This window comes from Neophocaena asiaeorientalis, unplaced genomic scaffold, assembly GCF_003031525.2.
Source record: "Neophocaena asiaeorientalis asiaeorientalis breed wild unplaced genomic scaffold, Neophocaena_asiaeorientalis_V1.1 scaffold571, whole genome shotgun sequence".
Classification (NCBI taxonomy): domain Eukaryota; kingdom Metazoa; phylum Chordata; class Mammalia; order Artiodactyla; family Phocoenidae; genus Neophocaena; species Neophocaena asiaeorientalis.
This window is the reverse complement of record NW_020175669.1, coordinates 1,224,329-1,251,446: the sequence shown is the minus strand read 5'-3', so window position 1 is coordinate 1,251,446 and position 27,118 is coordinate 1,224,329. Positions and strand designations below refer to the sequence as shown.

The following is a 27,118-nucleotide window of genomic DNA, read 5'->3' as shown; positions in this document are numbered from 1 at the left end:
TTTATCATAGATTGCTTACTCTCCTGATTATATTTTCTTACATAGACTTCCTTTGTTCCTACATAAAGCATAAGAGAAATTTGGATATTTGTAATTTCAACTTATCCTCCAAACTGGCTCATTTGCTGTTCATTCATTCGTTTTTTTTCATTGCTAGCCATCAACTGAATTACTCTCAATAATCTAGTTGGGAGAACTGGGAGGAAAAATACACACATACATATACTATACATTATGAAAACTTATTTCATTTGTGGATTGGTAAGAAAGAAAATGTGCAGCAATTACTGGGAAGAAGTTTGCTTGAGTTAAAAGGAAAGAGGGAAAGTGGAACAGATAAGCTAAGAGTTCTTTTTCAGTGGTTTAGAGTAGATCATAAACATTTCTGAAGTTAGAGAACTTTCCTTTTTTCCTGAATTAGTCACATGTTAGGGATGGTTTATTCTTTTGTCATTGACAGCCCTTTTAAAAATCCATGCTGTTTCCTTATTCTGCAGAAGAATGTCTTCCAAGCAAGCCACCTCTCCATTTGCCTGTGCAGCTGATGGAGAGGAAGCAATGACCCAAGATTTGACCTCAAGGGAAAAGGAAGAGGGCAGTGATCAACATGTGGCCTCCCATCTGCCTCTGCACCCCATAATGCACAACAAACCTCACTCTGAGGAGCTACCAACACTTGTCAATACCATTCAACAGGATGCTGACTGGGACAGTGTTCTGTCGTCTCAGCAAAGAATGGTGAGCTTTTAAAATCTGGCCACTGTCACCAAGTATGTCTGTTATTATGGGCTCATTACAAATAAGTGTTTTAGAGAAAGCTCAGAATCTGTATCATTAGAGTTATTTGTGTTCAGGCGCTGAAAATGACCACCTTGTATATTATTAATATATTAATACTAGTTAGTGGGAAAAATTGGAAAATGGTTTGTGGTTTTGTTTTTGTCCATTATTAGGTTGACTTGCCAAAAGATATTTAATTTAATTTCGGGGGAGATTTGGTTATCTTATTCTCTGATTCTCTGTATTTAAGGTGGTGACCTTGACAATACCACAAAATAGGTAGTATGATCCAGTAAAGTGCTGCTATGTATTAATATTGAAAAATTATAATAAGCAAACATATCTATGTGAATGAGGTCATATAGTGAATACATCTTCAGTGAGGAAATGCAGGTATTTATCATTTTTAACAGTAATTCTTGATTTATAATAAAGCTTTTCTCACTTATGTGCCTATATATTAATTTCAAAAGGACATGCAGAGCTCCTGAGTATCATTCAATCAAACTGCAGGAGTTTGCCCTAAAGGTAGAAAAAACAATGTCCAGTACATGCAGTGTATTAGCCAGCTTTCCCATGTTAAATTTTACCTGTAACCATCAAAACAGGTACCATAATAAGTGACATTACTTATCTAGTTTAAAGCAAAAATATTAACTTTTTTAACATTTAAAACTGACCAAAATCTTAACATATTTTATTAGATTAGGAATTTTAAACCCTGTTTTACATGTCTTAACTTTTGGCTAAATTAATGAAAAGTATTTTAAGTGGGAAATGGGGAAAAGTTTTGTTCCTTAATAAAAACTAAGGTAATATTTAAAAATGCCTTTACTCTAATAGCATTTTAAAATTCTTGCTCTATGCTTAATGTTTCAGAACCAATTCAAAGACTTAATTTTATAATTTATGGAGGCAGACATTTTTCTTTTTCAGATGATTCTGCAGGCACAATTAGTACTCTGAAGCAGTAGCTGAGAAATAGGGGATTGGACTAGACTAGACTATTCTAGACTAACTTTAGGTTGAAAGGGGATCATCATTATGCAGTTAGACCCCCTGGAAGATTTGTTTTCCTTGCATAGGGGGAAGAGAGAAGATATAATAAAACAAGGATAAAAGTCTGTTTTTTTAATTGAACGTAAGCAGTTCATTTTATAACTCCAATATAGCATGGGTGAAATAGATATTCAGTCACTCTCACTGGCTTTTTGGCAAAATAATAGGGCTATGTTTTATCTTTATTTCAACAAATCATTATGGTGCACCTCCTCTGCGCCCAGCATTCTGCTGGGTACTGGCTGTCTAGTAAATAAAACATGCATGATTGTGCCTTCATGGAGCTTATATCTAGGAGAGGGAACAAAAATAAATATACACACACAAAAATATAATTAAAATTGGTATGTGTTAAGAAGAAAAAGAACATAATGCCATGTGAGAACGTAATGAAATAAACCTCATTTAGAATGGATGGATAGGAATGCCCTCTTTGACCTAAGGATGATAAGAACTAACCAGGCAAAAAATAGAAGAAAGAGTAAAAATAGCAGAGGGAACATCATGTATGAAATATCTGAGGTGAGAAAAATATAGCTGAGTTTCAGAAAATGAAAGATAGTTCTTGTAGCTGAAGTGTAATGAGCGAGGGTGTGACATAGCATCAGATATGGTTGGAGAGATTGGTAGGGGCTAGTTATCCGACAAGACCTTGTAGGTAACATTATGGAAGTGAGATTTGATACTAAGTGCAATGGAAAGCCATCGAAGGGTTTAAGAACATTTCAGAAAGATAGTTCTGTGACTGTATATGAATAGATGTGGGGAAGATGGAGTGAAAGGAGGAAGACCTGCTGGGAAGCTATTTCAGAAATCCAGGTAAGAGATGATGGTGGCTTGGATTAGTGTGGAGGCAGATGGGCTAGGGAGAAGGGTTAGGTTCAAGATATATTTTAGCTTTTATGCCAGATATACTCATGGACAAATCAGAATAACTACACTGGAAAATACAGGTTGAGGCAGAAACAATACAGTTCAAATTCTACTTCTTTAGAGCACTCTTTACTTATTTTTCTTAGTATAATTTAGTTTGTATATTGGCAAGTGCAAAATTGCTTCGGTGAGTTATTCTCAAAGTTTTATGATCTAAAATTTTGTCAGAAAATAGATATTAATAATTTGCTTACCAAATTTACAAGTGGGATTTATGGTAGTCTAAAATAGTTTAAATTTACAAATATGTTATATTAATATAAAGAAATCATACTTGCTGGAAGTGTTTTCAAACTTTCATTCTCTTCTGATATCAAACATTACTTTGCACTGGAGCCTTTGTGTATTCTGAATGTCCGGAAGCCAGAATATTTTGTTTTAGCTCCCACTCTATAGTATTTCCCAGCTGTGTACTTATATGGTATAATAAAAGGATTTAACAATTGGGAAATAGCAGCTGCATTTGGAAATTCCCTTTTCATTTGATAGATTCAATAATGTATAACAAGTGTAACATCAGACCTGTAATGACTTATACTGCAAGTATCATATCACTGACCAATTTTTCTTTACAGCAAAGGAAAACACTAGAAGGATTTTAGGTTTCTGGACAGCCTTGCAAACCTATATATATTGAGTGTATGTGTTGCAGTAAGGTGACTGTGACGAGAGTAAAACTTAATAAACACTTTGCCTCATTCTACATTCAAGTAAATATTAAATCTGGAATAATTGTTATGAAGTTAAGTGAAACTTAGTTCTCTTCAGTGGATCCTGTTTGTTATGCACTGTAATTGAACCTCATAAAATCAGTGTAGCGAAATAAAATTTAAAAGAAAGTCTAAAAACAACAACAGAGATTTTATCAGCGCTTAACTCAGTTTCCATTGTAATTTGCTTTCTGTGATGGCCCTCACTCATGAACAGTTAGAAACAGGCACTAAAAGTTTCTTATATACTGGGTTCAGGAAGGGTTTTACTTTGAAATATCAACACCACAGAGGAGCTTTTCTGTAAGACAGGGTAAAGACAAAGCAGAGAATTTCTGCTGATCCCTACCTCTGGATTAGAAAAAAAATCTTTAGATGTTAAAATTTGGATTAATTATTCTGATGTTGCACTCCAACAAAATATGAGACTATACAGTTTCAATCGAGTGAAAAAATTCATTGTGGAATAAGCAAAGGAGAATAGAAACTTAGAGAACAGAAATTTTAGAGATCAGCATTCCAAGACCAATTGAAGATAAAAAAATTTTAGACTCTGATTTTAATTACCATTACTTATATTATGGACACCAAAATGTTCGATTTTAAATTTAGTGTGCTATGTTAATTGGTAAGATCCATTTGAAGGCTGAAAACTTAGTGTAAATAAGAATTCACTGTCCTCGTTTACTATGTACAACCACTACTATTTCATTATGGTACCAGTGTACCAGCACCTTTTTTGTAGAGGAATTTTGACACTATTTGAAATATGTTTTTGCTCCCATTAGAACTGATTCATTAGACAGGAATAAATTCACATAATTTTTTCATCAAAAAATGTATAGTGTATCATTCTTTTTAATGTAAACAAGCATGAAGAACATTTTGTAGTAATACTTAGTGGCTAGCATATAATATTGTGTGTAATGATTATCTGCTAAAGATTACTTGAGTGTGTAGCACCTACTAAGTTCTAGGCACAGGGACTTTCTTGTGAATAAGACAGGTATGATCCCCTCACAGAGTGAGACAATTTTAGACAATGGTAAGTGCAATAAAGAAAATTAAATAAGAAAATGTTATTGAGAATGACTACTTTAAACAAACCAGGGAAGGTCTTTTTGAAGAGGTGACATTTGAGTTGAGATTTGAATAATGAAAGGGAGACAACTATGCAAAAATTGGGGGGAAGACACACAGCTAGAGTATATAGTAAGTGCAGAAACCTCTTGGTTGGTGTGTTTGAGCAATAGGAAACAATGGAGTGTCTGCAGTGGAATGGGTGAGGGAGAGAATGGTATGAGATGAAATCTAGGAGGCAGGCAGATGACAGATACTATGGGGTATTATAGGCTAGGGAGGTGTTTCGACTTTACTTCAAGTGAAAGAGGAAGCCATTGGAAGATTTTAAGCGAGAGACTACCATGATTTGATTTATGTTTTTAAAAGATCATATTAGCCGCTGTGTGCATAATGGATTGCAAGAGATAAAACCACAAACAAGGGCACCTATTAGGAGAACTGTTGCAGTAGTGCAGGTGAGAGTTTGATGGTAAGTGGAAGAGTGGACAGTTGGGGAGTTTATTCTTTGAAGAGTTCCCATAGAGTCTGAAGAAGACAAGATTCACACAGAGGGTGAGGAGAATATGTTATGTAATATACATGTGGGCAGAAATTCAGTCAAGAATGAACAGGAAGTGAAGTCGATGAGACCAGGGCACGGGGAAGGGTAAGGCTTGCTCCTGGACCAAGAATGGTCCCGTGTGAGGACAGAAGCTTTTTGCCTAATAGGGAGATATTTACAGGTGACTTCCAGGGTAGGTTATGGGAATGTGGGCTAGACACCAACAGCATCTCTTACAAGATCCCCAAAGTGACAGGATTCTAAGTGGGACCTCTTGCATGCATGTGCACCTGTGCACTTACATGCATTCTCATACTGATATATATTTTAAGCCAAAAAGGGATTATATGCATTTGGCTTTTAACTACTAGTCTAATTAGGTAGAAATAATCATACTGGACCCTCAGGCCCAGAATATCAGAGCTCCTTATTTTAGAGACCTACTTAAATTCCCCCAAGTTTTATCTTCTAGAAAAGTTTAAAAAATAATATTCCACTATAAATAAAAGATGCCAATAAAGTCTCTTGTTGTAATTAAAAAAAAATAATAGGCATGTTGAGATATTTAGTAAATAACTGTTGGGAACAATACTTTCTTGCTTGCCAACAATTTCTCCTCTCTGCCTTTCTTGCTTTCAGTTCAGTGAAGTTGCTAATCAACTTTGAAGTGTTCTATGTAGTTCGCTTTGAGTCATAAAAATTCTGGTGTGGACTTTGTACCATTCCTGGGAATGGAGCTGTTGCCATTACATGATAACATAGTCCAGGAACTTTGGGTGAGGATTTAATCCTTCCCAGCCATGCTTTATGTTGTGACATACTTTTAGAAGATTTCTAATTTTGTTACCTTTTAAAAGATTTTAAAAACTTGAATTGTTCCCAGTTTTTGGTAAGATTTAGTAATTTAAGGTAGTAGGTAGCACTCAAATAAAATTTATTTATTTTTTATTATTTTCCTCACTTTTACTTTAGAAAGTATAGTGAAACCCACTGGTTCACCCGGTCCGAACTATGTGCAAGGTTTATGTTCATCTTTTTGTTACCTGATTGGGTCTATGAAGCACTGGGGAAAAGAAATCCATACACTAGGGAAGTTTAGACTTCTTGAGAAATTTAGTTACTACTACTCTCATTTTAGAATTTTGGATATTCGTGCTCTGTAAGTAAAATTCAAACCTAGACTTCTGGTAATAAGTGAATATGTTCATCCTTGCCCCTGAGTCATGAAACCACATTCTCCAGGAAGCCCTGTGGGAGATTTCCCATTTTCTATAACTTTGAAACTATATTAGCATACAGTATTGTCCGTTTTTAAACCCATCTCAGAAATTTAATGACAGAAATTTACTTACAGTTTGGACCAAAAACTAAAACCATGTTTATGGCATGGTGTAGGTAGTGAAATAGACAACTAATGCTGTCTAGTGTTAACACGCTGACCACCTTTATATATGCACACCTTGCTTATGTGCACTGTTTCATTCCTGCTCTTAAAAAATGTATATTTAAAAAAAACTTTCCTAAACCTGGCTTATTTAAACAAAATGATTCTTGGCATGCTACTTGGAAATATCTCAATGTTTATGGAAATTTGAATTATTTTATCATTGTTTTTATTGATATAATACATCTTTCTAAATATACTTTTTGGAAAAGATTTCTTACTTACGTAGCTATTATCAAAATCTTTATAGAAAGTAGAAGCATTGACATGCTCTGCAGTAGTTGGCTTTTCCCCCCCGGGCAAGAAGGAATCAGGTATGCATGCTGATTAACACACTCCAGTCATTAACGTGTGATTATGTGGGCTGCATAGTGAGCACCTGCCAAAATATAAAAATCCAGTACTTTCTTACATCTGTGCAAAGACTTTTTGCATTTCTTTTGCATTTTGACAGTTCAAGGAAAATCAGACCCCAGTATCTTTTCTTTTTTTTTTTCAGTGTAATAAAATTGTGTGTACAGAATGTTTTCAAGGAGATAGGATATGTCATGTTCATTTTTATTTTAATCTTTCGGGCTGTATAAGATCCAGTGACTAGGGTTTGCAGAACTCTGACTGTAATAGGAATCTCTTAATGAACTTCATCACCATGATTCACTTACAATTTACAGCATTCCTTCATGTTCATAAGGATTATCTTTTCTGGGATTCAGCCAATATTCCTCTAGTTTGCTTTGTTTTTATGTGATACCTTTATGTCTCATAAATATTTTGTTTTCATTCTTTCACCGATATGCTGTTAGTGTACACCTCATAGTGATGCCAGGGCTGCTATGGTTTGATTTTTCCTATCCAATATCCATTTGCAAATATTCCTTCATGGCAAAAGTGTAGCTTGGGCTCTATAGCATTTCCAGACACTTAGGAAAAGTCACTTTTCTTTTTTTTCACTTTTTGATAATTATTTAAAATAAGATTCGTTACTCAGAAAATCTGGGATGATCTCGTCTAACATAACAGCTTGATTGAGCAGGCCTATTCTACTCAGCTTTTCTTTTCTTGAATTAAAGCAGAACTTCACAAGCAAATTTCAATCTATAGGTAGTTCTAATTAATGTACACTTTCTTGTACAGAATTCCTTCTTCCTCAGTGATGATTTGGATACATCACTGTAATGAAATATCATAACTGGAATAATGAAATCTGCACATTTCTGTAATGTTTCTAAGCATTATGGTATAGAAAGTAATGTATATAAATATTATATAGCATGCAGTCATTTACATGACTAACATCTTAAGGTCCTTCTAGATTAGCATGAATAAGATGATGATACATATGATAGCGTGTTGCTTTGGGAGCAGAAAGCTGGGGTTGTGTTTGTACTCCTCCAGATCTACCTTCTTATTTTAATTTGAAGAGGGTTACTTTCCATAAAGTCAACTTAACATGACAAATCCTGCTGCCACCATTTATTTGGAGATGAGATTGTAAGGGCTGTCTTTGATTATTGAGTCAAACCACCTGCACTAAGCAGGAAAGACCCTACTTTGTTCCTTCCATGAACATATCTAACCTTTCTTGAACACATCTAGTGAATGTGCCTAAATTACCTTGATATGCAAATTATCCCACTGTTTAACTGTCCTCTGTAATAAGAAGTTTTCCTTGCTTTCCAAGGGAAATGTAACCTTTTTAAAGAAGAACAACTTCAAGCTATTATTCCTTTTGTTAATATAGCTTTCAATGTGATGACATATTTATTTTTTATACCCTTAACCTAAGTATTATTTTGGTATTACTACAGTCCTGTGACCTCTAGGCATTATTTTCTAGGTGATGCAAGTTGAGTTCAATAGTATGTCTCTGTGTAAACCACATCCTCAAATCCAAAGTATGAATTACAAACCTTTGCTAATAAAATTGTACATTCAGGTAAAAATTAGAAGTGAATACTTATGCATGTTATCTCTCTTCTTTATATTTAATTAACACCCTAGAAAATGGGAAACCCTATTTAATAAAATGATTTGAAATTATTTTGTAAACTTCTGCTTTGATTATAATTTAACTTTAATTTTTTTTTTGCTGCCAGTGTACTGAGAATACCTAAAATGCAATAGTCTCAAGTTCATCAAACTTTTGGGAAGAAATGTGCCCTCAGTCAAGCATAGATAGATTACTGTGGTATAATAGAAGAGATTCATTTACATTGAAACACAAACAATTAGAACATTTTTTGGAAATTAGTGTTATTTAGGAATTTTTTGGTTAGTTCTAGTGGTTAATTAGTAGTTTTTTTACATTACTGTGGGCTAGCCAGGATTAAACTAAAGTAATCCATGAAGACATTGAGAAAACCTTTGCTCTTGAATTCAGAGTTAATATTTGGCCTTCAGTTGTATTAATTTTTTTTTTTTTTTTTTTGCGGTACGCGGGCCTCTCACTGTTATGGCCTCTCCCGTGCGGAGCACAGGCTCCGGATGCGCAGGCTCAGTGGCCATAGCTCATGGGCCCAGCCACTCTGCGGCATGTGGGATCCTCCCGGACTGGGCCACGAACACGTGTCCCCTGCATCGGCAGGCGGACTCTCTACCACTGTGCCACCAGGGAAGCCCAGTTGTATTAATTTTTTTGTACATGGTATGCTTCTACCAAAATGCCTTTCTTGTTTTTGATATATTCTGATATATTTTGATATATATTCTGATATATATGTTCTGATACATATTGTATGTGAAGTTGATTAAAGTTCATTTATTTTGCTTTCTGTAGTTGACAGTAAAATTAGAGTTTAGCTCTCCTTTCAGCTACTGTTCTCTTGGATCCATGAGGAATGCCACAGTAGGGCAAGGAATGAATCTGAATCTGAGTTTTTGGATTTTTCAGAATTAAGAGAGAAAAATAAAAATTCACACCCCTTCCTTACCCAGAGAGAAAGGATGGGCTCTGTGATTGTAACTGAGCCATCGATTCAAGGTTGTGTGTTGTCTTCAGGTAGAGCAATCACAACCTCCAGACACTGGGAATATTTGATGCCAGATTAGACTTCTACTTGCTGCTTTGTGGTAAATTGGTGACAGTTTTGTGCCAAGTTTTCCTTTTTCTGGAAATGTAAATACAGGTAGATGGATGTTGATAGATAGATAGATAGATAGTTTTATAAGCACATAGCCTCCAAAGAATCATTTTTAATCTCTGTACTTGTTTTATCTGTAAAAACTTAGTGAGCTAGAGATGTTATTTAAAAATTTCTAGACTACAAAGAGTTTCCTGTTATGCCATTATATATATTTACTTGACATATTAGAAGGAAATTAAAGGCTTTTGTGGTGAAATTCTCAAAATTGGGAATTTTACTTGGGCAAGATCCTAGTGAAGACAGGAGACTGTTGAGTTCACAGAGTGGCCGGGAGGGCTCAGTATGTATGACATATAGAACAACCTGCTCTCTAGTTGCTCTTCCACAGGCAAACTAGACCATGAAAGGACTTCACTGTTAATAGAGTGTAATCTCTCCTAAGGAACAAATGGATTTGACTGACCTTGACTCGGCTCTGGTACTTCTTAATGTTAAGATTTGTGAGGAATCAAGAGGATACTCTGGCTATTTCTTTTTTAGTGTGACCCCAGCCTCATCATTTTTATTCTATTACTTTTTTAAAAATTTATTTATTTTTAAATTTTTTTCCTGTTCTAAGCATTTTATATGTATTGAGTCATTTAATTTTTATAATAACCTTATAAGGTAGGTGCTAGGATTATCCCCATTTCATTGATGAGGAAACCAAGTCACCAAGACTTAGTGACTTGCTCAAGGTCCCAAAGGTCAAGTTCACTCCAGTGGCTGAGTTAGGATCTGAGTAATATTCCATTGTATATATATGTGCCACATCTTCCTTATCCATTCATCTGACGATGGACACTTAGGTTGCTTCCAGGTCCTGGCTATTGTAAATAGAGCTGCAATGAACATTTTGGTACATGACTCTTTCTGAATTATGGTTTTCTCAGGGTACGTGCCCAGTAGTGGGATTGCTGGGTCATATGGTACTTCTATTTTTAGTTTTTTAAGGAACCTCCATACTGTTCTCCATAGTGGCTGTATCAATTTACATTCCCACGAACAGTGCAAGAGGGTTCCCTTTTCTCCACACCCTCTCCAGCATTTATTCTTTGCAGATTTTTTGGTGATGGCCATTCTGACTGGTGTGAGGTTATACATCATTGTAGTTTTGATTTGCATTTCTCTAATGATTAATGATGTTGAGCATTCTTTCATGTGTTTGTTAGCAATCTGTATATCTTTTTTGGAGAAATGTCTATTTAGGTCTTCTGCCCATTTTCTGATTGGGTTGTTTGTCTTTTTTGATATTGAGCTGCATGAACTGCTTGTATATTTTGGAGATTAATCCTTTGTTAGTTGCTTCGTTTGCAAATATTTTCTGCCATTCTGAGGGTTGTCTTTTCATCTTGCTTATGGTTTCCTTTGCTGTGCAAAAGCTTTTAAGTTTCATTAGGTCCCATTTGTTTATTTTCATTTTTATTTCCATTTCTCTAGGAGGCGGCTCAAAAAGTATCTTGCTGTGATTTATGTCAAAGAGTGTTCTTCCTATGTTTTCCTCTAAGAGTTTTATAGTGTCTGGCCTTACATTTAGGTCTTTAATCCATTTTGCCCAGCCTCATTATTTTTAAATAGACAACAAGACATAGGTAGTTATCATATTGATATTGTTTCTGGGGGCTTAATTACTACCCTTTTTCCTAGTGGATCCCAACTACCTTACTTTTTCCCTAAAAGCTTTATATCTTATTTTCTGTTTCTACTGAAGCTAGTCTTATACCTTTGAATGATTTTAAAATCCCCCTTTCTTATCCCCCAGTTTCTGTCATGAACTGGGGACAGGTTTCCCAGAAGCTGGATTAAACAGCATTTCAAAAGATTATTTTTGCCATACTCCAAGCACTCCTCTTCCCTGCCAACTCTGAGCTAGTGTCAAACAACAGGTTTCTGATACCTTGACTCTCCTATTTTCAAGGCTATTCCTATTTTTGTTATAAGGTAGGGAGGTTTTTTACTTTGCCTCCTTTGCTTTAGTTACTCAGTTCTTTTAAAAAAAAATATTTATTTATTTATTTTGTCTGCATCGGTTGTTAGTTGCAGCACGTGGGATATTATCTTGTGGTGCATGGGCTCTTTGTTGCAGTATGCGGGCTTCTCTCTATTTGCCGCACGCGGGCTCCAGAGTGCACAGGCTCAGAGTAGTTGTGGCACGTGGGCTCTGTGGTTTTGGCATGCGGGCTTAGTTGCCCTGTGACATGTGGGATCTTAGTTCCCCAAACAGGGATTGAACCCGCGTCCCCTGCATTGGAAGGCAGATTCTTAACCACTGGACCACCAGGGAAGTCCCTAGTTACTTAATTCTGATGTCTGAGGTTTGTCCACCATCTCAAAGTGCTTTAATTATTCCTCATTTGGATGACACTTATGCAACATGGGTTCCTGGTGATCTGACTGATACCTGGATCCTGTGATGTGCATATAACTTAAGCGTCCATCATAGCCTTCAGTTCATTTAAAGCATACTAGGTGCTTTGCTGATTACATATTAAAAATACAGTTATGGGCTTCCCTGGTGGCGCAGTGGTTGAGAGTCCGCCTGCCGATGCAGGGGACATGGGTTCGTGCCCTGGTCCGGGAGGATCCCACATGCCGCGGAGCGGCTGGGCCCGTGAGCCATGGCTGCTGAGCCTGCGCGTCCAGAGCCTGTGCTCAGCAACGGGAGAGGTCACAACAGTGAGAGGCCCATGTACCACAAAAACAAACAAACAAACAAAAAATACACAGTAATTTTTATATTATTTGAGAGCTCTGGTAGTTCTCAAATGGGGAAGAAAAGGAAACAACTGCAAAACAGGAGAGCATTAGGATAATAGACTTGATGCTAGAGTAAGTAGTCACCTCTTAAGAAAAGCTCTGCAAAATCATTTGAGACTCTGTGCATAGAAACTTGCTCTGTAAGAATTTGTTCAATTACGCTTCTCAACTTCTGCATAATCACACCCCTCTTTCCCCAGTGCCTCAATTTGTCAAAGAAAACACCCTTTTGATTCAGTGGAAATATTTTCCCTGGGGTTATTTAGAGAAAACTTAATTTAGAGGAAAGGATGTTACCTCCTAGAAGGCCTGTGTTTATCTCTGCCATTAATCTCCTGACTTAAGTTTCTTCATCTCAAAAATGAAAGATTCAAAGCATGCAGCAGCAGTCACAGCCGGGCCCCTCTGCTGGGCCAGGGGCCAGCTCTGCCCACCAGTGTACTGCAGTTGCAGCTGTGGCTCTGCCATAATAGGAGGGCAGAGGCAGCGCACATAGGGGACATCCCTTGAATCCCTGGCTCTGATGGCCAGGTGAGATTGCACTTCTGAGCCCCACAGGACATCTCCTACATAAGGTGACTCCTTAAGACTGGGAAAGGTAGCTGATTTACCTGATACATAGGAACAAACATAGGGAATTAGGCAAAATGAGGAGACTGAGGAATATGCTTTAATTGAAAGAATAAGACAAAAACTCAGAAAAAGAACTAAACAAAATGGAGATAAGCAATCTAGCTGATAAAAAATTCAAAGTGGTGGTCATAAAAATGCTTACCAAACTTGGGAGAAGAATGGATGAACACAGTGAGGACTTAGAGATAGGAAATATGAGTATCACACAGAAATTATAAGTGAACTGAAAAATACACTAGAAGGACTCAACAGCAGACTGGATGATGTAGAAGAACAATCAGTAGAAGCTGGAAGACAAAGCAATGGAACTCACCCAGACAGAGCAGAAAAATGAAAAGGGAATTTAAAAAAATGAATATACCTTCAGGGACCTTTGGGACAACATCAAGCAGAATAACTTTTGCTTTATAGGGATCTCAGATGGAGAAGAGAGAAAGGGACAGAAAAATTATTTGAAGAAATAGTGGCTGAGAACTTCACTAGTCTGGGAAGCTATGAGAGGAAACAGGCATCCAGGTATGAATTCAAAGAGACGTAAATCAAGACACATTATAATTAAAATGGTTACAGTTAAAAATAAAGAGAACCCAAAAACAGCAAGGGATAACAACTTGCTATGTACAAGGGAAACCCCATAAGGCTATCAGCAGATTCTTCAGCAAAAACTTTACAGGCTAAAGGGGAGTGGAATGACATATTCAAAGTGCTGAAAGGAAAAACTTCCAATCTAGAATTCTCTACTCAGCAAGGTTATCATTCAGAATTAAAGGAGATATTGAGTTTCCCAGATAAGCAAAAGCTTAAGGAGTTCATCACCACTAAACTGGCACCATAAGAAATGTTAAAGGGACTTCTTTAATCTGAAAAAAATGACACTAATTAATAATAAAAAAACATACAATGCAAGTGGTCAAAATGTACAAACCTACAGTTATAAGATAAATAAGTACTAGGGATGTAATGTACAACAGATTAATACAATTAACACTTGCTTTATTATGTATGAAGGTTGTTAAGAAAGTAAATCCTATGAATTCTCATCACAAGGAAAAATTTTCTTTTTATTTTGTATCTATATGAGATGATGGATGTTCACTAAACTTACTGTGATAATCATTTCATGATGTATGTAAGTCAAATCATTATGCTGTGCACAAACTTATACAGTGCTGTATGTCAATTATATTGCAATAAAACTGGAAGAAAAAATAAAAATCTCACTGGAAAAAGTAAGTATATAATATTAATAAAGTAATAAAATCTCACTGGAAAAAGTAAATACTTTATATAAATAAAAGTAATAAATAAAAGTAAATATATAATAAAAGTAAATATATAATAAAAGTAAATATTGGAGCCTGTGCTCCGCAACAGGAGAGGCCACAACAGTGAGAGGCCCACGTACTGCAAAAAAAAAAAAAAAAAAGTAAATATATAATATATATAAATAAATAATCAATATATATAATTGATCAATCATTTATAAAGCAAACATGAAGGTTAAAAGACAAAAGTGGTAAAATTAAGTAAAATTGCAATATTTAGTTAAGGGATGCATAAAATAAAAAGATATAAAATGTGTCATCAAATGTATAAAATGTGGGTGAGGGAGAGTAAAAAGATAGAGCTTTGGAATGTGTTCAAATTTAAGTTGTTACCAATTTAAAACTGTTACCAATTTAAGACTGCTATATACGTAGGATTTTATGTGTGAAATTCACAGTAACCACAAGTAACTCCACAAAAGATAATGAGAAAGGAATCTGAACATAACACTAAGGAAACTCACCAAACACAAGGGAAGAAAGAAAGAGAAGAAGAAAGAAACAGAGAGGAACTACAAAAACACTCAGAAAACAATTAACAAAATGGCAATAAATACATATCTATCAATAATTACTTTAATTGTAAATGTAAATTCACCAGTCAAAACACATAAGTAGTTGAGTGGATAAAAAAACAAAACTCGACTACATGCTGCCTACAAGAGAATAACTTCAGATGTAAGGATACACAGACTGAAAGTAAAGGGATAGAAAAAGATATTTCATGCAAATGGAAATGAAAAGAAAGCTGGAGTAGCAATACTCATATCAGACAAAATAGACTTTAGAACAAATACGCTAATAAAAGACAAAGAAGGTCATTATATAATGATAAAGGAGTTAATCCAACAATAATATGTAACATCTATAAATGTATATGCACCCAACATAGGATCACTGAGATTTTTAAAGCAAATATTAACAGACCTAAAGGGAGAAATTGAAAGTAATACAATAATAGTAGGGGAAGTTAATACTCCACTTACATCAATGGATAGACCATCCAGATAGAAAATCAATCAGGAAACATCAGGCTTTTATGGCACATTAGACCAGCTCGACTTAGTAGATATATAGTTGACCCTTGAACAACACAGGTTTGAATTGTGCAGGTCCACTTATATGTGGATTTTTCCTAAGAAATATACAGAAATATACATGTAGAATATCGTGTGCAAGACTTGTATTGAAGTGGATAGCCTCTCCTTTCATAGGCATAGGTGAGTGATATTTAATATAAAATTGATAAGGTGTTAGTTTTCTTAGTGTTCATAACTTTGCTTTCAAAGAATTATGTTACTGAAATATATGCCCCTCATAATTGGAGAAATTGTGTATCAGCCTATCATCACAGATATTCACTTTCCCCACTTTTATTGGAAGTATTGGAAGCCTTACCCACAGCAATTAGGCAAGAAAAGAAATAAAAGGCATCAAAATTAGAAAGAAAGAAGTTAAACAGTTACTATTTGCAGATGACATGATACTATATATAGAAAACCCTAAAGACACCACCAAAAAACCCTTAGAACTATAAAATGAATCAGTAAAAGCATAGGATACAAAATCAGTATACAGAAATGTATGGCATTTCTATACACTAATAATGAATTATCAGAGAAATTAAGAAAACAGTCTCATTTACAATTGCATCAAAAAGACTAAAATACCTAGGAATAAATTTAACCAAGGAGGTGAAAGACCTGTGCACTGAAAACTGTAAGACACTGATGAAAGAACTTGAAGAAGACACAAATAAGTGGGAAGATATTTTGTGCTCATGGATTAGAAGAATTAATACAGGCAAACCTTCCTTGTTTTGTTGTGCTTTGCTTTATTGTGCTTAACAGGTATTGCATTTTTTTTACAAATTGAAGGTTTGTGGCAATCCTAGATCAAGCAAGTCTATTAGCACCATTTTTTCCAACCGCATTTGCTCATTTTGTGTTTCTGTGTCACATTTTGGTAATTCTCACAGTATTTCAAAATATTATTATATTTGTTATGGTGATCTGTGATCTTTTTTTTTTTTTTGCGGTATGAGGGCCTCTCACTGTTGTGCGCCCCCTCACCCCCGCGTTGTGGAGCACAGTCTCCGGACACGCAGGCCCAGCGGCCATGGCTCACGGGCCCAGCCACTCTGCGGCCTGTGGGATCTTCCCGGACCGAGGCACGAACCCGTGTCTCCTGCATCGGCAGGCGGACTCCCAACCACTGCACCACCAGGGAAGCCCCAATCAGTGATCTTTGATGTTACTATTAGAATTGTTTTGGGACACCACAAATTGTGCCCATATAAAAGGGTGAACTTAATAATGTTGCGTGTGTTCTGACTGCTCCACTCACTGGCCATCTCCCCATCTCTCTCCCTCTCCTAGGGCTTCCCTATTCTCTGAGACACAGCAATACTGAAATCAGGCAGTTAATAACCCTACAGTGTCCTCTACATGGGAAAAATTACATGTCTCTCACTTTAAATCAAAAGGTAGAAATTATTAAGCTTAGTGAGGAAGGCATGTTGAAAGGCAAGATAGGCTGAAAGGTAGGCCTCTTGTACCAAACAGTTAGCCAGGTTGTGAATGTGAAGGAAAAGTACTTGAAGGAAATTTAAAGTGCTACTCCAGTGAGCACACAAATGATAAGAAAGCAAAACAGTCTTATTGCTGACATAGAGAAACTTTTAGTGGTCTGGATAGACTATCAAACCAGCCACAAAATTCCGTTAAGCTAAAGTCTAAAATTCCCTTAAGCTAAAGCAAGGCCCTACTTCTCTTTAATTCTATGAAGACTGAGAGAAGTGAGAAAGCTGCAGAAGAAAATTTGAAGTTAGCAGAGGTTGGTTCATGAGTTTTAAGAAGCCATCTTCATAACATAAAAGTGCAAGGTGAAGCAGCAAGTGCTGGTGTAGAAGCTGAGCAAGTTATCCAGAATATGTAGCTAAGATAAATTTTAAAGGTAGCTACACTAAACAACAGATTTTCAATGTAGGTAAAACAGCCTTATATTGGAAGAGGATGCCATCTAGGTCTTTCATAGCTAAAGAGGAGAAGTCTATGAATGCCTGACTTCAAAGCTCCAAAGACAGAGCTAATGCAGCTGGTGAATTGAAGTTGAAGCCAATGCTCATTTACCATTCTGAAAATCCTAGGGCCCTTAAGGATTATGCTAAATCTATTCTGCCTGTGCTCTATAAATGGAAGAACAAAGCCTGGATGACAGCACGCCTGTTTACAGCATGGTTTACTGAATATTTTAAGCCCATTGTTGAGACCTACTGCTCAGAAAAAAAGATTCCTTTCAAAATATTACTGCTCACTGACAATGTACCTAGTCACCCAAGAGCTCTGATGAAGATGTCCAATGAGATTAATGTTGTTTTCATGCCTGCTAACACAGCACTCAATCTGCAGCCCATGGCTCAAGGAGTAATGTCAACTTTCAAGTCATTATTTAAGAAATACATTTTGTAAGGCTACAGCTGCCATAGATAGTGATTCCTCTGATGGATCTGGGCAAAGTAAATTGAAAACCTTCTGGAAATGATTTACCATTCTAGATGCCTTTAAGAACATTCATGATTCATGGGAAGAGGTCAAAATATCAACATTAATAGGAGTTTGGAATAAATTGATTCCAATCCTCGTGGGTGACTTTGAGAGGTTCAATACTTCAGTAGAGGAAGTAACTGCAGATGTGGTAGAAATAGCAAGAGAACTAGAATTAGAAGTGGAGCTTAAAGATATGACTGAATTGCTGCAGTCTCATGGTAAAACCTTAATGAGGAGTTGCTACTTATGGGTGAACAAAGAAAATGGTTTCTTGAGATGGAATCTACTCCTGGTGAAGATCCCGTGAAGCTTGTTATAATGACAACAGAGGCTTTAGAATATTACATGAAATTAGTTGATAAAGTAGCAATAGGCTTTGAGAGGATTGACTCCAATTTTGAAAAAAGTTCTATTGTGGGTGAAATGTTATCAAACAACATTGCATGCTACAGAGGAATCCTTCATGAAAGAAAGAGTCAATTGATGTGGCAAACTTCATTGTTGCCTTATTTTAAGAAATCACTACAGCTACCCAAACCTTCATCAATCACCACCCTGATCAGTCAGCAGCCATCAACATTGAGGCAAGACTCTCCACCAGCAAAAAGATTATGAATTGCTGAAGGCTAGATGATGGTTAACATTTTTCAGCAATAAAGTATTTTTAATTGAGATATGCACTTTTTTTAGACAGAATGCTATTGCACACTTAATAGACTACAGTGTAGTGTAAACAACTTTTAAATGCATTGGGGGGACTTCCCTGGCAGTCCAGTGGTTAAGACTTTGCCTTCCAATGCAGGCTGTGTGGGTTCGATCCCTAGTCAGGGAGCTAGGATCCCACAAGCCTCATCTCCAGCATTTACTGTTTGTAGTTTTTTTGATGATGGCCATTCTGACTGGTGTGAGGTGATGTATCATTGTAGTTCTGATTTGCATTCCTCTAATAATTAGTGATGCTGAGCATCTTTTCATGTGCTTTTTGGCCATCTGTATGTCTTCTTTGGAGAAATGTCTATTTAGGTCTTCTGCCTATTTTTTGATTGGATTGTTTGTTTTGATGATACTAAGCCTCATGAGCTGTTTGTAAATTTTGGAGACTAATCCCTTGTTGGTCACATCATTTGCAAATATTTTCTCCCATTCTGTGGGTTGTCTTTTCAATATCACTGATTATTAAGGAAATGCAGATCAAAACCACAACGAGATACCACTTTATACCTCGTAGAACGGCTATGATTAAAAAGATAATAAATAACTCATTTTGGAGAGGATATGGAGAAAAGGGATCCATTGTACACTGTTAGTGGGACTATAAATTTCTGCAGCCACTATGCAAAACAGTATGGAGATTTCTCAAGAATTTAAGAATAGAGCTATTATATGACCCAGCTATTCCACTTTTGGGTATTTTATTCAAAAAACAGAAAACACTAATTTGAGGAGTTATAAATGCCCCTATGTTCATTACAGCATTATTTACAATAGCCAAGATGTGGAAATAATATTATAACCTGTGTCCATCAATGGATGAATGGATAAAGAAGATGTGATACACACACACACACACACACACACACACATGCACAAAATGGAATACAGCCATAAAAAAGAATGATATCCTGCCATTTACAACAACATGGATGGACGTTGAGGGTATTATGCTAAGTGAAATAAGTCAAACAGAGAAAGGCAAATACCTATGTTTTCACTCATATGTGGAATCTAAAAAAAAAAACCAACCAAATAAAAATAAACAAAAAAACCCTCATAAACACAGAGAACAGATCAGTAGTTACCAGAGGGGAAGCAGGTTGAGAGGGTGGGTAAAATGGGTGAAGCAAGTCAGCTGTATAGTGATGGATGGTAACTAGACTTGTGGTGGTTATCACTCTGCAGTCTAAACAAATGTTGAATTATAATGCTATATACCTGAAACATTTAAAAAGATTGGGTGGTATTTAAAAGAGGGATCAGAGGGAAATTACATTGCTCAAAGCTGGATTTTCTGTGAAATTTTGCTGATGTCAACATGAGCATGGATAAACAGGTTTGAAAATATTCTATAATCTATGAAAATGTATAAAGTGGAGTCCTTGGATATGAGTTTTTAATGTTAATGATAATATGAAAAAATATAACTAGCTATTAAATGAGAAGAAAGAGGGATTTTGTTCTAGATTAAAAGAGACTTAAGAGCATAACCAAATATAAACCATGAACTTTGATTGGATTCAGTTTTGAAAAAAAATATTTAGGGACAACTGTGGAAAGTTTAATATGGGTTGTATATTAGATGCCTTAAAAGAATTATTATTCATTTTCTTAGGTATGATAATCATATTGTGGTTATGTGGGAGAATATCCTTATTTTCTGCAGATACATGCTAAGGTATTTAGGGGTAAGATGGCATGTGATGTCAATAATATGCTCTAAAATGTTCAAGCAATATAATTAGATAGATACATACATACATACATATATACATAGAGCAATATGACAAAATGTTAATAATTGTCAATCAGCCTAGCTGATCATTATAATAGTATTCGTTATATTATTCCTTCTAGTTTTCTGAATGTTTAAAACTTTTTTCCTATTAAATTTAAAATGCCCATGTGGTAAAAAATGAAAGATTTGACCTATAATCATCAAGCCTCTTGCTAGTTCTTACTTTCTTGGTTTCAAAGTTAAAATTGTTTTAGCCAATTCAGTCTAGCCTGGTAGTGTTGTTTAGGTTGAACATCATATGGTAGTTTGAATAATAATGAATTTCCAGATGAAAGTAACTGGCTGGAGTTGGTAGGCGCATGAATCAGCTAATAGCTGAACCTTGATAGAATGTTACTTCATGTGTTGGGGAATTCATTTATTAGGCCTGCCTGTCTTAAAGCTCTTCTTACTGTTCCATTACCAAAAAGTTATAAGGTATTCTTATCTCTGTGGCTATCTGTCCCATGGCATTAGATCTTTAAAGTATAATATCTCTAAGGCTGTGATAGTGTGCCTTAATTCTTTGTTGTTTAGACAATATTGAGTACATTCAGTTCAGGGCACTACTCTTTGAGAGAGAGAAACAAATTGGAACATACTCAGGGGATAATGAGCAGGATGGCTGAACCATGTCTTTCCTATGGGAAAGAAATCAAGGAAACAGAGATGTTTTGCCTAGAAAAAGAGAAGATACAAGGGTAATATAGTAGCAGTGTGTGTGTACTGAAAGTGCTGCACTTTTGAATATTCCCATGGAATGAAAGGAACTATACGTTGAAAGAATAGGATTCATATTCCTATAAATAAGAATGTTTGACAACCCTTCAAAGATGGAATGGACTGCTTTGGGAGGTGCTAAATCTTCTATGCGTGTTAGTTCAAGGAGAGAACAAAAAGTCACTTGTCATGGGTATTGTAATGGCCACCATCACTACCACCACCACTACCACCACCATTTAATGATCACTTTTTATTCTAAGTATTTTATTTTTATTAATTCATTAAATTTTCATAACAACCTTATTATAGGTTCTATACTGCTATAATTATCAATACCATTTTATAGATGAGGAAATTAAGGCACAGAGAGGGGTGGATGGAAAACTGGGATTTAACTAGAAAATCTGGTTCAGAGAACCTGTACTTTGTTTACTATTATACTACCTTGTCTTGTACAAGGGCATCAACAACTAGATGGGGATGAGCAATTGGATTTTTAAGGACCTTTGAATCTTGAGATTTTGATTCTATATTCTGATAGTGTATAGATGATGCAAGGCTTTTCTATGTGTTTGTCTTGACAAGTTTGGGGACTTAAAAATTTTTTTTCTATATTTACTCCATCCATTTATTAAATATCAAGGAATGAGGCTATTTATAAAACTTTTGGTATTGTAATTATTTTCTTTGAATCAAAATAACATTTTAAAAACACTTTTTTTCTTATAAGACTTTAGGAATCATGACACTAGCAAATATTGGTAACAAATCTATATTCTGACACATCATGCATGAATATATTTATTGTTATTGAATATTATAGCAATAGTGTAGAATGGCAAATTCGCGAATGCTATGTAAATCTCATATTATACCAAATATCAGTTTTAATAAAAGAGAAAAAGAACATACTTTGTTTTACTGTTAGAGCTAATGATAATGTTTGTCAGGAGTAATCTGTTGGTAATTGGAACCAAATTCAGTATTTTCATTTATGTAAGCTTCTTTAAACTGATGCTTTTCCATAAAATATGTCACATTAGAGAAAAACATACTTTTTCCTCTGAGAAAGAACCTATAAATGTTAGCAGTTTAGTTTTGAGCACATTAAAAAAGTTAGATTTCTTTTGTTAGCAGGAAATTATTGGAACCTAGATTAAGTAAAGCTTTTTTTTTTTTTTGTCGTCAGTTACCCAATAACACTGTGGTAGAATACCTCTTATACAGCACAGTTGGCAGGTATTTTGGGTTCATCAAAAAAAAAGTTGTTTAAATTGGGAATTAGAAGAAAGCAGTACATATATAGTAGATATGTAATATAACTCAATATAATGTATTGGATATACATGTATATGTGTAATTTATGTAATATAACTTGAAAACTTATTTGAAACTTAAAATATATATTTATTATTTATTTATTTAATTTATTTTTGGCTGCGTTGGGTCTCAGTTGCAGCACGTGGGATATTCATTGAGGCATGCAGTATATTTCCTTGTGGCACAGGGGGCTTCTCTCTAGTTGCGGCGTGCAGATTGTGGCACATGGGTTCCAGAGTGCGTGGGCTCTGTAGTTTGCAGCATGCCGGCTCTCTCGTTGAGGTGTGCTAACTCAGTATTTGTGGTGCGCAAGCTTAGTTGCCCTGCGGCATGTGGGATCTTAGTTCCCTGACCAAGGATCGAACCTGGGTCCCCTGCATTGTAAGGCGGATTCTTTACCACTGGATCACCAAGGAAGTCCCTTAAAACATATAAATGCAGTACATACCAAGATAGGTGGAGCCATCTGTTTTGGCAGAGAAGACTGACATGGTTGATTTGCCTGTACATGGTGGTTTAAAAAAAACAGAAGCAACTTTTAGTTGGTTTTATTATCGTTTTTAATTTCTTTACAGACACTGCATCCCTTTAATTCCCTCCAGTCAAAGACTACCAGGAACATACCCATAGTTGAGCAAATTGGGTTTCTTACGCATTGCAGTAGGGAGAACTCACACCATAGAGAACCATGGAGTGTCTCAGAAAGAGAATATTCAAAAGAACTTTTTTAGGATTTGGGCTTTGTTTGAGTGATTTGGGGTAGGGTCTGAGGAAACAGAGATTTGCCATAGATTGGGGGCTATCACAAATCAGGGACAAATCTGTGATTGGATATCTCAATAAATCTTATTATAGGGAGGGCAGACTAAAGTAAGAATAAAGCTGTAACTGGAGAGACAGTATAACTAAAATGGAAAACAAAGCAAAACAAAAATGACAACATATAAGGCAATAAGAATGAACACACTTAATTCAGCCTTACTAATAGGTGGAGGAAAGGGTAAGAGAGGATAATATTCTGTCTCTGCAATTTCATTGGTGGTAGGTAGGGAAGTTGATCATGCCGCTGCTTAGAGAAGCCGTTTCCACTCATTTCTCCCACTGCAATGGCTTCCACCTGCATGTGGGTTTCAACTCTATTATGCAGGGCAAGATTGCATTCCTGACCCATGGTCTCTGCCTGTCTTAATTTCTGACATCTTATCTGACTTTTGCAACCCCAGTCTCTCCTCTGCTTGCAGTATGGCTGCCCATTCACATTCCTGGTCAAGGTGCAGGTGGAAACCCAGCTAAATTAGAGCTGTAGTATACTGTAGCTGCTCCTGGACAGAGTGGAGATAATCCATATGGAGTTAGGTTAAGTGAGAATTGATAGTGTCCCTAGACGAAGCTAATTACATATGTTGAGGTTATTGGAGCTTTGTGAGGGGCCAGATCTTAGTGGAATTAGTTAGGGATGCCTTTAAAAAGAAGGTGATTTTGAGCATTGATATTGAAGAGAGTAATATAGTTCAGTATTTATTATTCCACTTAGATGAATAAAATAAAAATAAAAACCTGGATGAGTTTTTACTTTATTTAAGTATTTAAGTATACTCATTAAGTATTTAAGTATTTAAGTACTTAAATACTTAAGTATTTAAGTATACTCATTTATACTTAGATGAGTATAAATAAAAACCTAAAAATGGTTCCAGTGATTATCATGACTCTATTTTCAGAATTGAAAATTGAAACTAAAGATAATTGGACAAAGGACATTTTAATTTAATAATAAGTGTAGGTATCATTTATTGAGTACTCAGGTGATGGGCACTCCCCTAAGTGCTTTATACATTATTCATTTCTCACAGCAACTATTTGAGCATATAATTATAACTCCATCCTATAAAAAGGCATAGTCTAACTCCCATCTCCTTGACTATGGGTCAGCCTTGGTGACTTACTATTGAATAGATTGCATTGACAGTTATAGGGCATGACTTCCCAGACTAGGTTAGAAAAAGTGATATAACTTTCTTCTGGCTCTTTTGGGGGCATACACCTTTGGAGGCCTGAACTACCATGTAAGAAGTCTAGCTAGTCTGAAGCAATGTGCTGGAGAGAAAAGATCATGTAGAGAGACCACATCGAGGAAGATGTCCAAGGAACCCCAGGTTCCAACCCCAAGCTCTTGAAGTGTTCACATCTGTGAAAAAAGAAGCCTTTGAGATGACTCCAACCTTAGCCACTGACTTAAGGGCAAGCTCATGAGGAACCTTGAGACAGAACCACCCAGCCCAGATGCTCCTGAATTCCTGACCCACGGAAACCACTAAAGATAATAAATCATTATTGTCGTTTTAAGCACAAAGTTTTAGGGTGATTTTTATACAGTAGATAACTAATGTAATGTATCTTGGTAATTCTTAGATTAGGGTTAATAACAGTGGAATTCCTGTCTCAAAAGTAGGTAAAGCTCCTCTCTGGAAATGTAAGGTAAGAAAAGATTTAGAAGGTACGTGTTATTGAAATTATGGCATCTTTTACTGTTGAAAGTGATTTTAGTATAGCCCTATGGAATGGAAAAAACACTGGATTGGGTGTCAGAAGACCTACATTTAGAGTTTACCTCTGCCAGTTTTACCTGTGTGACATGGGGAAAACCACATAACCTTCTGAGTGTTACTTTTCTTCAGGCTAAAACAAACTTCGGTATTCAGTTCTTGGCAACACATTTTTAGAACAACATCTAGAGACTGGAGTGTATCAGAGGAGAATGACGAAGGGTCTGGAAACCATGTCAAATGGTAAATAGGTGTTGAAACTGAAGGAGTTTCACTTAGAAAACGACTGTTAACCTAATCCCTCCCTTAAGATACTTCGAACAACTTTAACATGGAATAGGAAATAAATTGATTTTGTGTGTCTTTTGAGGGCAAACAGGAAACTATGGGTGATAATGATAAGGATCTAGATTTTAGCTGATCAAGGATTCCCTTTTAAATAATTAGAGTTATCAGAAAATATTATTTGCGAGTCCTCAGATGCAGATATGCCAAGGAAAGAAAGCTTGGTTATTTTTTCTGATTTCAATATAGGGAAACTATAATATACTAACTCTCTAGATATGTTCAATAAGGCCAAACTCTATTCTCTTAAATTATTTTTATTGTGTTGGCCAAAAGGTTCGTTTGCTTTTTTCCATAAGATGATTCTAGTAGCACTTAGTTGTCTTTACTTTCATTCAAAACAATTTTGTTAGATTGTATGTGACAGCTGTCATATCAGCGTGCATTAAAAAAAAGATCAAAATTGGTGAATTTTTGTGTAGCCATTTTAATATTAAAGATGGAAGAAAAATGCAACATTTCCGGCATATTATGTTTTATTATTTAAAGAAAGGTAAAAATGGAGCTGAAATGCAAAAAAGATCTGTGCAGTGTATGGAGAAGGTGCTGTGACTGATAGAACGTCTCAAAAGTGGTTTGCGAAGTTTCATGCTGGAGATTTCACACTGGATGGTGCTCCATGGTCGGGTAGACCAGTTGAAGTTGATAGTGATCAAATCAAGACATTAATTGAGAACACTCAATGTTATACCATGCGGGAGATACCAACATACTCAAAATATCCAAATCAAGCGTTGAAAATCATTTGCACCAGCTTGGTTATGTTAATCGCTTTGATGTTTGGACTCCACATACGCGAAACAATCCTTCTTGACTGTATTCCCGCATGCGATTCTCTACTTAAATGTAATGAAAACATTCCATTTTTAAAACAAATTGTGATGGGCAGTGAAAAGTGGTTACTGTACAATCATGTGGAACAGAAGATATCATGGGGCAAGGGAAATGAACCACCATCAACCACACCAAAGGCCGGTCTTCATCCAAAGAAGGTGATGTTGTGTATATGGTGGGATTGGAAAGGAGTCCTCTATTATGAGCTCCTTCTGGAAAACCAAGCGATTAATACCAGCAAGTACTGCAAAGGCTCAAAAATTTGATTATGTTTGCTATATTCACAGTACCATGAGAAGGCTATTTGAGTTTAATGTTATTTAATGCCACTGCTGAGCAATCAGTTTTTCATAACTTCTGAAAAATCTGAACAATATTTATTTTAATCTGTTTTTTCAATTTTATTGAGAAATAATTAACATAGAACATTGTATTAAAGATATAAAATATAATGTATATATTGTGAAAGGATTACCACAATAAGTTTACTTAACATCCATCACCTCACACACGTTTTGTTTTTAATATTTACTTCTCTATCCCTTCATATATGGAAACATCTTAATTATATATTCTCAACCACTGCGCCACCAGGGAAGCCCTATATATTCTTAATTTGTGAAAATTGCTTGTATTTTCTAGAAACTTTGCCTAATGATTTTTTTTGTACTACTGCATGCTTTTTCAGTCATCTACATATAATTTTTGTACTGTGTTTAATTAATTGCCAGTGAAATGATCCTTAGATAATCTGAATCAATATCACTTTAGTCCTTGTATTGGTACTAGGATCCTTTTAAATAGTATTTTGAAATTTTCTTCACTGTTAGGGAGGACTCTGAAGTTAAGGGTTAAGAGAAAACAAACTTATGTTTCCTTTGAATGAACTAATGCTTACTCAGTGCCCCATATGCTTTTCTTTTT

At 35.7% G+C, this 27,118-nt stretch overlaps 1 protein-coding gene across 5 annotated transcripts in view; it reads left to right on the top strand.

Moving 5' to 3' along the window:
• The window catches only part of SOX6 (SRY-box transcription factor 6), a 414,778-nt gene that overhangs the window by 40,932 nt on the left and 346,728 nt on the right, over window positions 1-27,118 (top strand). For all 5 annotated transcript variants that reach the window (XM_024731581.1, XM_024731582.1, XM_024731583.1 and 2 more), the window contains exon 2: window positions 498-738. In XM_024731581.1, the coding sequence (XP_024587349.1) occupies window positions 502-738 (237 nt within the window). In that variant the 5' untranslated portion in view covers window positions 498-501. The remainder of the gene's footprint in view (window positions 1-497; window positions 739-27,118) is intronic.